The 18,056-nt window shown below is 48.9% G+C and overlaps 1 protein-coding gene across 1 annotated transcript; it reads left to right on the top strand.

The window, feature by feature from the left end:
- The first annotated feature begins 13,007 nt into the window (after positions 1–13,007).
- On the top strand, positions 13,008–17,486 carry LOC119391436 (uncharacterized). Its single transcript, XM_049415284.1, has 5 exons — positions 13,008–13,044; positions 15,501–15,691; positions 15,863–15,937; positions 16,058–16,177; positions 17,207–17,486. Exons 1-5 carry the CDS (start codon positions 13,008–13,010, stop codon positions 17,279–17,281), a joined length of 498 nt encoding a protein of 165 aa, XP_049271241.1. The 3' UTR covers positions 17,282–17,486.
- The last annotated feature ends 570 nt before the right edge of the window (positions 17,487–18,056 follow it).

Raw genomic sequence — 18,056 nt, 5'->3', positions numbered from 1 at the left:
AGAACGTGAGGCTCACTGAGGGCGTGGTGAACCATCCTCACCAAGAGCTTCCTCACATCTATTGAATGGCTTCGGTCAACCTGGGCAAAGAACTCGTCGGCGTAAGTCCAAGGCCGAATGAAAGGACATGAAACTGGAACACCTTCCATACACGGTGACAGAGAGAGAGAGAGTACAACTTTATTGAGAGTCCAGTGCAGACGCAGAGGTTGCCCCGCACCACCAGGCTACTCCCACGTTGGGGCCAGCAGGTCTAGCCTAACGGCCCTGTCGCGGGCGCACTGGACGGCCAGGATTTGGCCCTGTAGGTTTGGGCTGCGCAAAAGCGCATCCCACTCGGCCTTGCTGTAAGTCGGGCCGAGCGACCCGCACTCCCAAAGCATGTGCGCTAATGTAGCGGCCTGCCCGCAAGCGGTGCAGGCGGCGTCGGGGAATTTGTGTTGATAAATTTCATTTAAGTGTGCTAAAGATGGGTACGAATGGGTTTGAAGTAAGCGCAACGAGACTGCCTGTGCTCGATTGAGTTTTGAATGTGGGATCGGGAAAGCCCGCCTCGCCATGTAATTATACTTGGTGATCTCGTTGTGTGTGGTTGGAGTGTCCTTATGCCCTGCGTTGTCGGCGCTGGAGCCATCGCCCATGTCGAGAGCAGCGCGGTCGGTGAGAGCGCGCGCTGCTGTGTGGGCTGACTCATTCGGGTTCAGGGCAACGCCCTTTACTGAGCCGATATGTGCGGGGAACCAGTAAATGGTGTGAGGGACCATCCCATCTCTGGTGGAGCTGCTCAAGATCCTGGCGGCCTGTGTTGATATACGGCCCGTTTGGAAGGCTCTGACTGCCGCCTTTGAGTCGCTGTACACCTCTTCACTTCGATCATTTAGCAGAGCGAGCGCAATGGCCACTTGTTCGGCCACCTGCGGGTTCGTTGTGCGTACCGTGGAGCAGTTCGTAGTCGAGCCGGTCTGGTCGACGACTACCGCTGCGAACTTTTTACCGTCTCGATATGCTGCAGCGTCGACGAAACTTGCACTTGTACCACCCTTTCCCAGTTGCTTCAATAGAGCTGTCGCCCTCGCCCGACGACGTCCCTCATTGTGTACAGGGTGAGTGTTGCGGGGGATTGGAGCAACAGTGATGTTTTCTTGTACATGTTTCGATATACGCACGCTTCAGAAGGTGCCATGATTTGCCGTTTCTGATTTGCCCATCGACGGACTCACAGAGCTCATCCCACTGCTGTTTGCACAATGTGTCGCAATGTTCTCCGATTTCCTTGTTCAACTTTGATATTTTTTGCCGCAGCCTACGGTTGTGCCTCTGCTCCTTCCATCGACGCATTAGAGCATCCTTGGCTTCCAGCAGGTGGGCAAGCCTGCTGTCCATCTTCTCCACATTTAAGTCTGATGTTATCTTCTTGGTGGCAGTGACGATATCTCTGCGGATGTCCTCGCACCATTCCTCGAAGTTGTCGGGAGCACCGGGCCTTGTAGTACGGATGTTGCGAAAAAGATCCCAGTCAACCACCGTGAACTCTCGGACTCTGCTACGATCCACCTCTATAGAGGTCTGCAGGACGTAGTGGTCGCTGCCAAAGTCCATAGCGGTGTTGGTCCACGCATGGTTTTCAACATTCTTGATGAAAGCGAGGTCTGGCGTCGTGTCTCTGGTCACCGAGTTGCCTATCCGCGTAGGGAAAGCCTTATCAGTTATTGGGGTTAGGTCTAGTTCGTTGGCGTCCTGCCAAAGGTCCCGACCCTTGCTCGTGTCATATACGTATCCCCATAAGCCGTGTGGTGGATTGAAGTCACCGACTACGACGAGAGGGCGAGGACCATCTAATTCCACTGCCTTCTCGAGCAACGTCTTGAACTGCTGGCGCCTGTGCTTGGGATTACTATAAACGTTTAACACAAATACACTGCTTTTATGTTGATTGCGCCGTGGTGTGTCAAACAAAATCTCCGCCATTACATGTTCTACCTTGCAGCTGATCAGTTTCAGGTCGTGGACGAGGTGTGTTAGCTTCTTACTTATAAGTGTGCAGACACCTCGTCCTCCTGACTGCCCAGGAACTGCACGGTAGCCAGCGAGGCACGCTGCAGAGGCTAAAGTCTCTTGAAGTGCTATAATATGAGGTTTGTTCGTTATTGTTCTAAAGTACTGCTGCAAGAGTGTTCTTTTACCAGCGTACCACCTGCAGTTCCACTGCCAAATGCGGATATTGCTTTTATCGTTGGCCATTGGAGATTCTGCTTTCATCTCCGCCCTGGGAGGTCAGTGCTGCTCGAAGATTCTGTCCCTCTGCCGGATGGACCCCTGGTCTATCGACGGTTTTCACGTTGCTTGCCGACGCTCCATGTGGCTCCGATTTATGCAGTTTTACGTCATTTTCGAGCGCTACGATACGATCGTTCATTGCCCCTAGCCCCTCGATTGTGTTGCTGAGTACAGCCTGCATCTGCCTAACGCTCCCCATGAGGCTAGCTACACTCTCTGCCACCATCTTGATGTTCGCCGTAATTGTTACCAGTGTCTGTTTAATCTCCTCTACCTGAGATTCCGTGTTCTTAAGCTTACTCACTACCGCCCTGCGTTTGGTTGCCATGGGCCCTTCTCCAGCAGGGACCGGCACCGGCGTATCGGTTTCGCGTTCAGTATTGCTGTGCAGCGCACTTAGCATTTTCTTAAATTCCGCCATTTCGTTGGCCATCTTGATAACAGTTTCCTTAAGCTCTGCGTTTTCTTTTCTCAATCGCGATACCTCCGCGTCCCTAGCATGCTCTGGGGGCGGGTCGCATTGCATGGGTTGCTCGCCGTCGCTGCTACGAACCCTGTCAGCCCAGGTGAGGTTTGACTTTTTCCTGCCCTGGTCCTCGTTGGCGTGGACTGCCATGGATGGCTGGAGCCCAATATTCCTGCTTTCTCGTTCACGTGTCTGGTAAGAGGTGTGCTGCTAAACCTCCTTAATAATCGTTTATTTCGACAACGCCCTCAGCGTTAGCAAGAAGAAGGACACTCGACGCCAGCTGTAACCAAATCGATATCCTATGCGCATGCGAAGTCGTATCGTTTGAAAAACAATAGTCAAAGATGCAGGCTCACAAAGACTTTTTCTGTCTAGAGTGTGCCGGGCAGTTTATGCTCGATCGGCGGCAACACGTTCGACTCTGGAGGCTGTGAACACGCAGGTGCAGGTGTACCATTGGCCATAAGGTTAAGAGAACAATAAAATGAAACAACGAATCGGTATATATTGTTACGGGGAAAATACAATATTGAGTCAGTATCAAGCCACAGCACAGCTCACAACACAACGCCGACTTCTTCACCTCTTTTTCAGCTCCCTTTTCAGGGTATATCCCACTATGCCCCCTTAGCGTAGGTAAAACCACGCAACACAACCCCCGGCGGCAAAAGCGCCGACCCGGCGCGTCTATGGGACCACAGCAGAAGGTGGGTGGTAACGCTTGAGCCTGGATACGTGGACGACGTCACGGGATAACAGAGAAGAAGAGTTTGTAGGATTGGCCGGGACAATTTCGTAGGTAACGTCTGTCAGTTGTCGAAGCACGCGGTATGGCCTCGTGTATCGAGAAAGTAGCTTCTCAGAGAGACCGGCACGGCGCGTTGGGGACCAGAGAAGAACGAGGGAACCCGTTGGAAAACGTTCGTCACGATGCCGCTCGTCGTAACGTAGCTTCTGTGTTTCTTGAGAAGCCGTCAATCTGTTGCGGGCAAGCTGACGGGCGTGGTCAGCGCGGGCAATAGCGTCGCGTGCGTATTCCGTGTTCGACTCTGCAGCAGCCGGAAGGAAGGTATCCAATGGCAACGTTGGTTCGCGTCCAAACAAAAGGTAAAACGGTGAGTATCCGGCGGTGTCGTTCCGGGAGGAATTGTACGCGAACGTCACGTAGGGCAGTGCAAGGTCCCAGTCACGATGGTCGGTCGACACGTATTTCGAAAGCATGTCTGTCAGGGTCCGGTTTAATCGCTCTGTCAGCCCGTTTGTCTGGGGATGGTAAGAGGTCGTGAGCTTATGCTGGGTGGAACAGGAACGCAGGATATCGTCAATCACGTGAGAAAGGAAAGTACGGCCTCGGTCTGTCAACAGTTGTCGTGCGGCACCGTGCACTAAAATAAGATCCCGAAGTAAAAAATCAGCGACGTCTGTAGCGCAGCTGGTCGGCAGGGCTCGCTTGATTGCGTAGCGGGTCGCGTAATTGGTAGCAACTGCGACCCACTTGTTTCCTGAAGTTGATGTTGGAAAGGGACCGAGAAGGTCCAAACCGACTCGGAAGAAGGGCTCCGGTGGGATGTCGATAGGCTGAAGATACCCAGCAGGAAGTCCCGACGGCTTCTTGCGGCGCTGAGAAACTTCGCAGGCGTTGACATAACGCCGCACAGAGCGTGCAAGGCCAGGCCAGTAGAAGCGGCGGCGCACACGGTCATACGTGCGAGAAACGCCAAGGTGACCAGCGGTTGGGGCGTCATGAAGCTCGTGGAGGACTGTGGAACGCAGGTGCTTTGGTACGACCGGCAGTAGAGCGGGTCCGGCGGGTGACAAATTACGCCGATATAAGGTGTCATCTTTGAAGGCAAACATGAGTACAGAGGCGTCGTGCGGGGAGGATCGCAGCCGTTGCATTATTTGATTGATATGCGGATCCCGGCGCTGCTCGTCGCCGAGGCGAAGCAGCTGGGAGAGGGAAAATACGCAGTCGATCGAGGCAGTGCTCGTAGAGGGCCGGTCAGCCACAGGGTAGTGGGATAGGCAATCCGCATCTTGGTGCAGTTTTCCACTCTTGCACACGACCGTGTAGGTATACTCCTGCAAACGGAGTGCCCAGCGAGCGAGACGGCCTGTGGGATCTTTCAAAGAGGCGAGCCAACAAAGGGCATGATGGTCGGTGAGCACTGTAAACTGATGGCCGTATAAATAAGGGCAAAATTTCGCAACTGCCCATACCAGAGCGAGGCATTCGCGCTCCGTGATTGAATAATTGCGCTCCGAACTGGACAGCAGCCTGCTAGCATAAGCTATCACGTGATTCTGCCCACGTTGCCGCTGGGCCAACACAGCGCCGATTCCGTAACCACTGGCGTCAGTGCGGACTTCGGTTGGCGCGGCAGGGTCGAAGTGGGCCAGAACAGGGGAAGATGTGAGCAGTGTGACGAGCTTGGAAAAAGCTGCTGCTTGCGAGGGACCCCAGTTAAAGGGCGTGTCTTGTTTGAGCAGGTCTGTGAGAGGTCTAGCGATTTCGGCGAAGTCTTTGACAAACCGCCGAAAGTAGGAGCAGAGTCCCACAAAGCTGCGAACATTTTTGGCGGTTTTCGGCACAGGGAAGTCGTTCACGGCTCGAATTTTTTCCGGATCAGGTTGTACGCCGGAGGCATCAACAATATGCCCAAGGATATTGGCAGATCGCATGCGGCGACGGCCGAACCGGCACTGGCACGAATTAAGCTGAAGTCCGGCGAGACGGAACACTTCAAGAATTGCTGAGAGTCTCTCAAGGTGCGTTTCGAACGTGGGCGAAAACACAATTACGTCGTCTAAATAACATAGACACGTAGACCACTTGAATCCGTGAAGCAGAGAATCCATCATTCGTTCGAATGTGGCTGGGGCATTACATAGGCCGAAAGGCATGACCTTGAACTTGTAAAGGCCGTCGGGTGTTACAAAGGCCGTCTTCTCTCGGTCCACGGGATCCACAGCGATCTGCCAATATCCGGAACGGAGGTCGATGGAAGAGAAGTACGCGGCACCATGCAGACAATCAAGAGTGTGGTCAATTCGAGGTAGAGGATAGGCGTCTTTCCTTGTGATGTTGTTGAGATGGCGATAGTCCACACAAAAGCGCCACGATCCGTCCTTCTTTATAACTAACACTACCGGAGACGCCCAGGGACTGGAGGACGGCTGTATAATGTCCTTCGCTAGCATCTTATTTACCTCCTGTTGGATGACGCTCCGCTCAGACGCAGGCACTCTGTAGGGGCGGCGGTGAACAGGGTTGGCATCACCTGTGTGTATGCGATGCTGGACAACGGACGTCTGCCTTAGAGGTCGGTCACCGAAATCAAAAATGTTCTGGTTGGACCCGAGAACGCGCTGGAGGGCTTCAACGTGTTCAGGCGGAAGGTCAGCGGCGATCACGTTAAAAATTTGACGGCTGCCACAAGTGGTTGCGGTGGCGTCCGCTGCGTAGGAACAGAGGCATCCAACGCGAAAGCTTCGACCGGTGAATCTAATAGCGAACAAAGGTGGGCTACGGAAATGCCTTGTGGGAGCACTTGATTTGCGAAGCCGCAATTTACCACTGGTAGCCAGGTTCTGTCAGCCGTGATGCTGAGAACCGTATAGGGAACAGCAACACAATGCGTGAGCAGCAAGTGGGGAAGAGGCGCAGCGTAGTAGTCACCGTCTGGCACAGCTGGTGAGCACAACATATCGACGTACGTAACAGATTGCTGGGTGGCAGATGAATAAAGTCGCTGCAATGTAATCGGCACGAAGGTTGGGACGGGGGGTCACTGAGTTGTGGCAGTTCAAGGCGCAGCACACCGGCGGAGCAATCAATAAGCGCAGAGTTGGTTGCCAGAAAATCCAGGCCAAGTATGAGGTCGTGGGGACATGTGGCAAGCACAGTAAAAAGGACGACCACCTGATAACCGGCAACGGTGAGCTGAGCTGTACACATCCCAACGACAGGAACGGTGCCGCCATCCGCGACTTGTACCACATTCGTCAAGGGTGGCGTCAGAATCTTCTTCATGCGACGACGAAAATCCGCACTCATGACAGAGACGTGACCGCCTGTGTCGATCAAAGCTTGAACAGGAGTGCCATCAACACGTACTTCAAGTGTGTTCTGGTGTAGACGTAAGGGCAACAGAGGGTTTATGGTTAACGTCGACAGGGCAGCTTCACCTCCAGAAGCTGCGCAGCCTAGTTTTCCGGAGACATGCGGTGGCTAAATGACGGCGAGGGCGAGCGGCGGCGCGTTGTTGAGCGAGAGGAACGGCTTCTAGGCGGCGACGATGTGAAGGTGCGGCCATAGTCCTCAGGGGCGGCGAATGCTGAAGACTCAGTGCGGTTCGGATAACGGCGATTCATTGTGCGGAAGGGGCCGTTGTAAGCGGGATACTGGCTAGGAGGAGTAGAGGGCCGCTGACTGCGACAGTAACGAGCAACGTGGCCGGCACGACCACAGCGGAAGCAGATCGGCTTATAATCTGCTGTTCGCCATTCAGAAGGGTTCCTGGAACGAACAGGGTACTGACGGCGGCGTGTTGTCTCAGAGGCTAGGAAGGTGTCAGTATTGTTCATGGCACATACTGTGGAACACAGACCCAGAGTGGCGAATTCCTGGCGGACAACGGCCTGGATCAGGGCGACAGCCGCGGCCGGAGTCTCGGACAACGTCGGTTTATGGGCAGCCGGGCACACGGCCTCGAGTTCGCGTCGGACGATGCGTGTCGGATCGTCAGTTGTGGACGGCTGAAAAGGGGTTCCTTCGCAAGACGATGTTGCAGCGGTGTTGGGGATACGATGGAACTGGTGCGGAATGCGCCGACTCTTCGCTTGTTCCAGGCGGCGACACTCCTTAATTACGGCGTCGATGGTCGTGACGTTTGTAAAAACGAGCAGATTGAACGCATCGTCTGCGATACCCTTCAAAATGTGTGAAATCTTGTCAGCCTCGGACATGTTGTGGTCAACCTTTTGACACAAGGCTAACACTTCTTGAATATAGGTCAACTAGGGCTCGGTTGACGTTCGAGTACGTACGGCCAATTCTTTCCGTGCAGCAAGCTGTTGACCAAATGGGTTACCGAAAAGGTCATGGAGCTGTTGTTTGAACATGTCCCAGCTTGTGACTTCGTGCTCGTGGGTCTCAAACCTGACGAGGGGTTTTGTCGAGGTAGAAGATGACATTTGCCAGCATAACGGTTGGATCCCAGCCATATAGCTTGCTGATGCGCTCGTACATGCTGAGCCACTTGTCCACATCGATGTTGTTCTCCCCGGTGAAGGTGCCGGGGTCACGGGGTTGCGTTAAAGCAACGTACTGGGTTGTTGTTGTCGGAGATGTTGCCGACGTAGCTGGCGAAGGCGTGTCTTCACCCGGAGCGATGGTTGCAGACTTAAGGAGGCGTCCACTGCGGAGCTCCGTCGTCAAAAAAAAGTACCGCGCAGCTCCACCAAAAATGTTACGGGGAAAATACAATACTGAGTCGGTATCAAGCCACAGCACATCTAACAACACAACGTCGAATTCTTCACCTCTTTTTCAGCTCCGTTTTCAGGGTATATCCCACTATGCCCTCTTAGCGTAGGTAAAACCACGCAACAATATTCATCAATAATACTCTGAAAACAGCAATTTCGTAAATTTTACCCAGATACGTGTAATAATAGAGCGGAAAATCACGGCCCAAGTACAACTTTAAAATCTTGCACCAAAATATCCGCACGTGACGTCATGGATTTCAAAGTGAATTGTTCGTATTTTGTTGACATTTTCTCAACGAAATTTATTGAAACTTGGTGTGTTAGTTCTCCAGCTCCTGAGAGAGCAATATACTTAAATTTTACCGATTAGGAAGTACGCAGGCCCGAGTAATTTCCGTCAAATGTTATGACGTCAAGGCTCTTGGTGCCGGATTTTCAAGCTAGAGACAACACCTGCGTTATGATTTTTCGCGCTTTCGCGCTTCCAAGCGTCTTCTCGCGGCAAGCGTGACATTCATGTGGCGTACGTGACATACATAACATGTAAACCATGACATCCACGCCCCGCTCGCGGCGTGCATAGGGTCGTTTCGCTATCCTAATATGTACCAGTTGCGGTATTGCATGACGTGACTGTATGAAGACCACAACTCAGAAGTGGCAACAAAAAATATGGCATGCCTGTCATGTACAGCATGATTCACATTTTACACTCATGGTGCACTCGCGACCGTTTCGCTAGCTTCATATATACCAAAATCAGTATTGCGTGGTGCGGCTATAGGAGGAGCGTAAATGACAGGTGGTAACATGACCATCATATCATTCATTTCATTTGCAGCATGATTTACATGCGACACTTACGTGCGCTCGCGGCCGCTTCGCTAGCTTGGAAAAACCCAATACTGGCATTTCGTTACGTCACTATCACGAACATAAATTGCAGGTGGCAACATGAAAACCATGACTTCGATGTTGTGTAGGGCATGATTCACGTACCATAATCATGGGGCTCTTGCAGCTGTTTCCCCAGTTTGGTATACCCTAAACTGATATTTCATGACGTGGCTATCACGAACGCAAATTCGGGGTGGTAACATGAAAATCGTGACATGCATGCCGTGTAGTTCATGAGTTACATGCCGCGGTCATGGTCTGCTTACGGTTCTTTCGCTAGTTGGACATGCACCGATATTGGTATCGCGCGACGGGAACGTATCATCCACACCAATTGCAGGTAGTGACATTACATCCACGATATGCCTTTCATGTAAAGCATGATTTACATGCTACGTTGATGGTGCGCTCGTGGACGTTTCCTCGTTGTATTTACACGAAATCTGGTACTGCGCGACGCGCTTCTATCATGAACATAACTGACGGCACCTGACAAGCAAATCATAACATTATGTTATGTACGGCATGATTTATATTACACTGTCTCGGTTTGCTTCCGCCCGTTTTTTATATCGATGTGCACCAAATCTTGAGTGGTATGAAATGACTGAGTGACGATCAATGAGAGGTCACGCATTGTATGTACTAGAATAAACCTTTCATTATATAAAAGATTGTACGTGCATGTATCCATGACAACATGGGATATATAGTGAAGTGGATGTCATGACATGAATGATTTTATATACCAGAAAGAGAAACAAGGCGATGTCCGCAGATATCTCCTGTCTGTTTTGCGATACATCGATTCCCTCAGTGCATGAGATCTGCCGGATTATTATCTCTACATTTGCCACAAGTATTGGATATAGCGAACTAAATTATCGTCCCGATGCTACTTCGGCATACCGAACTTCGATTGTAACTGCATAATATTATGTCCCTACTGGTAATGTGATTGTAAAAAGTGCTTGAACTTTCCTTTAGGAATACAAACGACCTTCCTGCTGAAGAAAAAAAAGGAAATCAAAAAGTCTCTAAGCTTACGATCATGTCATGTAACGGGATGTCGTGCAGTGTCGCGAAACAGAGGGAATGTGTAATGGTCCACCTCTCTTCTCGACGCCGCTACCCTGCACCTGTCGACTTCTTCCGCGGTCGCCATCCTTAGTAGGAGAACGTGAGGCTCACTGAGGGCGAGGTGAACCGTCCTCACCAACAGCTTCCTCACATCTATAAAATGGCTTGGGTCAACCTGGGCAAAGATCCCGTCGGCGTAAGTCCAAGGCCGAATGCATGGACATGAAAATGGAACACCTTCTATACACGGTGACAATATTCCTGGTTTCTCGTTCACGTGTCTGGTAAGTGGTGTGCTGCTAAACCTCCTTAATAATCCTTTATTTCGACAACGCCCTCGGCGTTAGCAAGAAGAACGACACTCGACGCCAGCTGTAACCAAATCGTTATCCTATGCGCATGCGAAGTCGTATCGTTTGAAAAACAATAGTCAAAGATGCAGGCTCACAAAGGCTTGTTCTGTCTAGAATGTGCCGGGCAGTTTATGCTCGATCGGCGGCAACACGTTCGAATCTGGAGGCTGTGAACACGCAGGTGCAGGTGTACCATTGGCCATAAGGTTAAGAGAACAATACAATGAAACAACGAATCGGTTTATATTCATCAATAATACTCTGAAAACACCAATTTCGTAAATGTTACCCAGGTACGTGTAATAATAGAGGGGAAAATCACGGCCCAAGTACAACTTTAAAATCTTGCACCAAAATATCCGCGCGTGACGTCATGGATTTCAAAGTGAATAATTCGTATTCTGTTGACATTTTCACAATGCAAATTATTGAATCTTGGTGTGTTAGTTCTCAAGCTCCTCAGAGATCAATATACTTAAATTTTACCGATTAGGAAGCACGCAGGCCCGAGTAATTTTCGTCAAATGTTATGACGTCAAGGTTCTTGGTGCCGGATTTTCAAGGTGGAGACAGCACCTGCGTTTTGATTTTGCGCGCTTTCGCGCTTCCAAGCGTCTCCTCGCGGCAAGCGTGACATGCATGTGGCGTACGTGACATACATAACATGTAAACCATGACATCCACGCCCCGCTCGCCGTGTGCATAGGGTCGTTGCGCTATCCTAATATGTACCAGTTGCGGTATTGCATTACATGACTGTATGAAGACCATAAATCAGAAGTGGCAACAAAAAAGATGGTATGCCTGTCATGTACAGCATGATTGACATTTTTCACTCATGGTGCACTCGCGGCCGTTTCGCTAGCTTCATATATACCAAAATCAGTAATGCGTGATGCGACTATACGACGAGCGTAAATGACAGGTGGTAACATGACCATCATATCATTCATTTCATGTGCAGCATGATTTACATGCCACACTTACGTGCGCTCGCGGCCGCTTCGCTAGCTTGGTAAAACCCAATAATGGCATTTCCTGACGTCACATCACGAACATAAATTGCAGTTGGCAATAGGAAAGCCATGACATCGATGTTGTGTAGGGCATGATTCACGTACCATGATCATGGGGCTCTTGCAGCTGTTTCCCCAGCTTGGTATACCCTAAATTGATATTTCATGACGTGGCTATCACGAGCGCAAATTCGGGGTGGTAACATGAAAATCGTGACATGCATGCCGTGTAGTTCATGAGTTACATGCCACGCTCATGGTCTGTTTACATTTGTTTCGCTAGTTGGACCTGCAACGATATTGGTATCGCGCGATGGGAATGTATCATCCACACCAATTGCAGGTGGTGACATAACATTCATGATATGCCTTTCATGTAAAGCATGATTTACATGCTACGTTGATGGTGCGCTCGCGGCCGTTTCCTTGTTGTATTTACACCAAATCTGGAATTGCGTGACGCGCTTCTATGATGAACATAACTGACGGCACCTGACAAGCAAATCATAACATTATGTTATGTACGGAATGATTTATATTACACTGTCTCGGTTTGCTTCCGCCCGTTTTTTATATCGATGTGCACCAAAACTGGTATGGTATGAAATGACTGAGTGACGATCAATGAGAGGTCACGCATTGTATGTACTAGAATAAACCTTTCATTATATAATATATTCTACGTGCATGCATCCATGACAGCATGGGATGTATAGTGAAGTAGATGTCATGACATCAATGACTTTGTATACCACAAAGAGTAACAAGGCGATGTCCGCAGATCTCTCCTGGCTGTTTTGCATTACATCGATTCCCTCAGTGCATGAGATCTGCCGGATTGTTATCTCTACATTTGTCACAAGTATTGGATATAGCGAACTAAATTATCGTCCCGATGCTCCTTGAATGATGCTCCGATGAACTTCGACTGTAACTGCATAATATTATGTCCCTACTGGTAATGTGATTGTAAAAAGTGCTTGAACTTTCCTTTAGGAATACAAACGTCCTTTCTGCTGAAGAAAGGAAAGGAAGTCAAAAAGTCTGTAACTAAGCTTACGATCATGTCATGTAACAGGATGTCGTGCAGTGTCGAGAAACAGAGGGAATGTGTAATGGTCCACCTCTCTTCTCGACGCCGCTACCCTGCACCTGTCGACTTCTTCCGCGGTCGCCATCCTTGGTAGGAGAACGTGAGGCTCACTGAGGGCGTGGTGCAGCATGATTTACATGCTGCATGTATGGCATGTAAATCATGTGCAGCATGATTTACATGCCACACCCACGTGCGCTCGCGGCCGCTTCGCTAGCTTGGTGAAACCCAATAATGGCATTTCCTGACGTCACTATCACGAACATAAATTGCAGGTGGCAACATGAAAACCATGACATGGATGTTGTGTAGCGCATGATTCACGTACCATGATCATGGGGCTCTCGCAGCTGTTTCCCCAGCTTGGTATACCCTAACCTGATATTTCATGACGTGGCTATCACGAACGCAAATTCGGGGTGGTAACATGAAAATCGTGACATCGTAACATCAAAATCGTGAAAATCGCCGTGTAGTTCATGAGTTACATGCCACGGTCATGGTCTGCTTACGGTTGTTTCGCAAGTTGGACATGCACCAATATTGGTATCGCGCGACGGGAATGTATCATGCACACCAATAGACCCTTTTCGAAAGAGTGCGCCCCTAGCGCCGCGCACGCAAACTACAGTCTGCCGCCATTGTGAGGGCACCGCGGCAGACGACGCAGGCTTCGGCAACGTGCCAGTGCGTGACATTTCAGCACCGCCGAATCGAGAACTGTCATCGACGTTTTTTGTAGGGACGGCGTGCTGCAATGGTGCAGGCGTGCTGCGTTCCCATGTGCCACCATCGAGGATATCGCGACGAGAACAGCGATAAGGTACGCGATAAAACTTGTACAACAAACGCACGTGCTCTCTCTCCGTACGCGATGTCAAAACGGACGTGCGGAAGGGCGCCGTTTTGTAAACACGCTACAGAAACAGACGTGCTTATTTAACAGCGCGATATGTAGCCTTGCTTTTACGAATGAATAGTCTTCCCCGAGTGCCTGCATGCGGTGAATGGCGATAGATTGTTTGTGCAGAAATACTGCGAGGGTTCGTAATTCCAGCCAGAAAAATAAAAAAAATCACAGCATATCCACGGAGTGAATGATGATGAGTGGGCGAAGCTGCGGAGGTTCATCGGTAAACCGTGAATCTTCCGTGAATTCTGCCCAGTACATCATCACCGACGTGAGATCGGGCGCGTTTATACTAAAGGTTCGATGAGTTATGACGACTTGCAGCTCACTTTAATTTTACATGTACGCTGTGAATTTTCATTGTTTAGAAAATCATTGCTTTAGAAAACATCTGGCGTCTTTCGTTAATCAGCTGGCGTCTTTTCGTTTTGCTTTAGAAAAAATCTGGCATTCTTTCGTTTTGCTTTTAGAAAACATCTGGCGTCTTTCGTTGGTTTATTTCATCAATCAACGGCGTTTTGAACAAAATTTTTATTGTTTAATCACGCACAGGAGAAATCTCACCAGGCACTACCTTGGAGGTAAACAATGGCTGCTAATGGGAATGAGAGACAGAAGAAGTCGGGTTTTAGCTAACACTTACACTTCTACTTCTACTAACGTTTCCTACTGGAACTTGCCAATGGCTGCTAATGGGGTATGAGAGACAGTAGAATTCGGCTTTTAGTTAACGCGCACGCTGCGAATTTTTTATTGTTCAACAACGCACAGGAAAAATCTCCCACCGGCACCACCTTGGACGTGAAGATCTGGTACTAGCGTTACGACTTGTTACGCACTACGACCAGGGGCCGGACACTTCGACTAGTTTTGGTATTCAAAATTAAGCGTCCGCCATTGTTTTGGTAGGAAGCAAAAATTCAGCAACTTTTGTAGGTGTGGCCTTTTCTTTCCAACCTACGCATCAATAATGTAAAGCTATGCAATTATGTGTAGAAATAAAATGTGTTCTTGGCTATTTTCTTTTTTTTAACAACCTATATATTTATCCAGACGCTGCATTCGTTGCACCGACGGGCGGCGCTTTCGCTCTTATCTCTTCTGCAGACATTCCGTTCGTCTGCTCCTACCGTTTTTACTGTGCACGTGTGAAATTTTTGAGAATGCCTTGAAGGTAAAATTTTCGGTGTTTGTGAGTGTGAATGCGCTCAATATGTCGAGGAAAGTAGGAAAAGGACACAAGGCGTGCTGCGCTGCTTTGTGGTGCAACAACTCTGGAAGAAACAGCGCAGCGAAATTTTCCGCTTCCCAGCGGACGACAGGTAAGCACATGCACTTTTTGTTCGGTACGAAGAATCAAGCGCTATCCTTATCAAAAGAGCTATAGGGCGAACCAAAGAATTTCTGTTGTTGCTTTACAGTGAACCTCCTTTTTTTTTGGGACGGCGCATTTGTCAGTAATGTTGTAAGCATGTAAAGCTACTTGTGGACAGTTTCTCGTGAGCCGATTGATGCCAGCTGACGCGCAGAAGGGAAATTTCGCTTCAGTATCGGTTTTGTTAGCGGTAACTCGTAATATTCTTTTCTTCGAGAAGAAATCTTGCAAAGTATGTTTGCCGAATGTGCTTCTTCGACGAACTGGTTCGGCTTTAGAGCATTCCGACGACCAGTTGCTTGTAGTGATATTACCACATTTCAATGTTTAAGAAAGAACCCCCAAATTTATTTACGTAGCAGTGACTGCTTGCATTCCGTGTTACAAGAAGTTCGCGTTACCTGCGCTAAGGCTGAGCAGCGCTTCGCTTTTGAACCAGTGAAACATTGTTTTCGCCATTTTTCGCACTCTCTATATTTGTGTTGCTTTTACATGTTGTTTATTGATATCCATCTTGTCATTTGCTTCATTTTCTAGGTGTGACGTATGGCGGAATTACATCAAAAGGGCAGACCTCGAGGGACTTACACGGGAGCAAATGTACAACGGCTACCGCCTATGCTCGGACCACTTCGCCGAAAGTGCCTTCGCAAATCCTGCCAAAACACGGCTCTTGTGGACGGCTGTTCCCACTGTTGCAGTGGAAGTGGGATCCCCGATCGACGAAGGTAATAAAAACAATTTATTAGCGGTGGCGAATGCGTGTGCTTTTGTAGTTCGTTTTCGCGCACCTTATCGCCTGATGGATATTTAACGTTCATATTTACGCATGAGTTCAAGGTGTGTCCTTTACATTGTAAATCATGCTACCCCCTTAATGTACAATCCCTATATTCAAGGACCCTCCCTGGAAGAAGCCACGGCTGCTGCGGCTCAAGAACACCCTCGCCAAAAGAGCATCGCCCAGATTGCAGGTATGCACAGGCCGGCTTGTTGATTTTGGGCATTAAGGAAGGGGCGCGTATAATGGTTGTTTGTGTGCTGTGGCCCCGAACCATAGATAGCCCTGCGCTCGAAGTTATTTCTGTTTATAGATTCCAGCCAGACACCGGTTCACCCCGAATCCCCAATGCCTGGACCATCTGGCCTTTCCACGTGTGGACGTGCGGATGAGTGTGCGCCGTGCCCGGAAACATCCGGCCAGGATAAACCAAGTAAGAACACACGTTTTGCTAACGCTTGCTTGTTTACGTGTTAATATTGTTTGGCCATTTCCATCTTTTTAACTGAGCACAGTGGGTCCTTCTTTTTTAACGAGGAATATTAGGAAATTATTTGCGTGACAAAGTTCACTCTAAGAAAAGATCGAGTAAAAATGTCGTTGTTTTGTCCGCCAACGATCATTGTCATCAATCTTGCGTTCCTTTCCTCGCATTATCCCGCGCGCACGGCACCTCATGGTCACGAAGGGTACGCGTGCTATCAGCGTGACATAGCATTCTTGATAGGAAGGGGGGCAGCACCGACTTTTCAAGAAAGGAAACTCGAGCATGCCGGATGACGCTTATTATTGTGGGAAAAAAAGACGCCCTTTTTACTCGACTTTTTTTTTAAGAGTGTTGTATGCAACGACATTACATGGAAAAAATGGAAAGTAGACAAACACCCCATTGTGGCACACAGCCCAAAGGAATCTCATACGGATTTCTCAGAAAGAAAGCTTCTTAGTTGCAGTTCCGTGCCACAATCATGTAATTGTCTATTCTCTCTTTCTTCTTAACTATTTCGCCACCTTGCGGGATTCCGCATGACTGATTTGCAACGACATTACATGTTCCACATGTCATAGCTCGAATATATGAAGAGAAGTCCGAGCAAACAACGAATGAAAATATGATATCTGCCAACGCTTAACATCTCATGCTATCATTCATGTAAGATGCCATATCATGAAGCGCTGTTAATATCAACACTGGTATTGATAACCACAGTTATCTATCTAATTAAGCGTAAAATTCTTAGAGGTACCTGAACCGCTCACAAATTAGGAATTATGTATGTCAAAGACTTTTATTATATATGCATCAATATTATGGAGCGATGATCTTTAGTCTTCATCTGTCGCCAACGAAATCCCCTTTACCAAAGTACCTGACACTTGCTTATAGAGAGGACGCTGTGCTCGCTTTGTGTACCTATGCTGACCCAGAGACAAGTTATATTGTATGCATTTCTCTTTACAGCTTCCACACCATCTCACCGAGGCCCAAAGAGAAAGGTGTATTCACCGAAGACCGCAGCCGTCATCAAGCGACTAAAGATTGATGCGCAAAGGTATCGGAAGTCAGCTAGGATAAAAAGCCGCCGAAAAATTACTACACGGGAAGCACTAGAGAAGCTAAAGCTTCATATGAGCCCTGAGTTATACCAACTCGTGGGTAGCCAAGTGGCACTCCATTGTCGCAAGAGGAAGGGAAGGAGGTGGTCGCGAGAGGTGAAGGAATTCACCTTGAATATGTATTTTCATGGGCCATGTTCATACCGCCAACTTGCTAAAGTGTTGGCTTTGCCATCACCGAGGTCCCTTTGAAGGTGGTTATCTGAAATTCCGATGAGACCCGGAATTATTTCTAATGTATTGGACATTCTTAAATATGCAACAAAAAGTTGGCCAGTAGAAGATCGGGCATGCATAATTGCATTTGACGAAATGTCAGTGAGAGCAAATTTACAGTATGACACAAAACATGACGTAGTCATTGCATTTTCAGATGATGGCTCAGAGAGGACAACAGCGGTGGAAAATGTAGCGTTTGTAGCGCTCCTTTCTGGAATCTCGCGATCGTGGGTGATGCTAGTGGCGTTCGATGTTGCCAAGGCTGCTCTGCGTGCGGAAAAGATCCAGAGACTGCTACTGGCCTTAATAGCGCAGCTTGCAGAATGCGAGCTGTATGTCAAACCAGTGGTGTGCGATCAGGGGTGAAGTAATATTAAATTATTCGATGAATTGGCACTCACACAGCAAAATCCGTACTTTGAAGTGAACGGACACAAAGTTAATTTCTTCTTCGACACTCCACACTTATTGAAGTG

Source organism: Rhipicephalus sanguineus, chromosome 4 (genome assembly GCF_013339695.2).
Source record: "Rhipicephalus sanguineus isolate Rsan-2018 chromosome 4, BIME_Rsan_1.4, whole genome shotgun sequence".
In the NCBI taxonomy this organism is placed as follows: Eukaryota; Metazoa; Arthropoda; class Arachnida; order Ixodida; family Ixodidae; genus Rhipicephalus; species Rhipicephalus sanguineus.
This window is presented reverse-complemented; position numbering and strand designations above follow the sequence as displayed.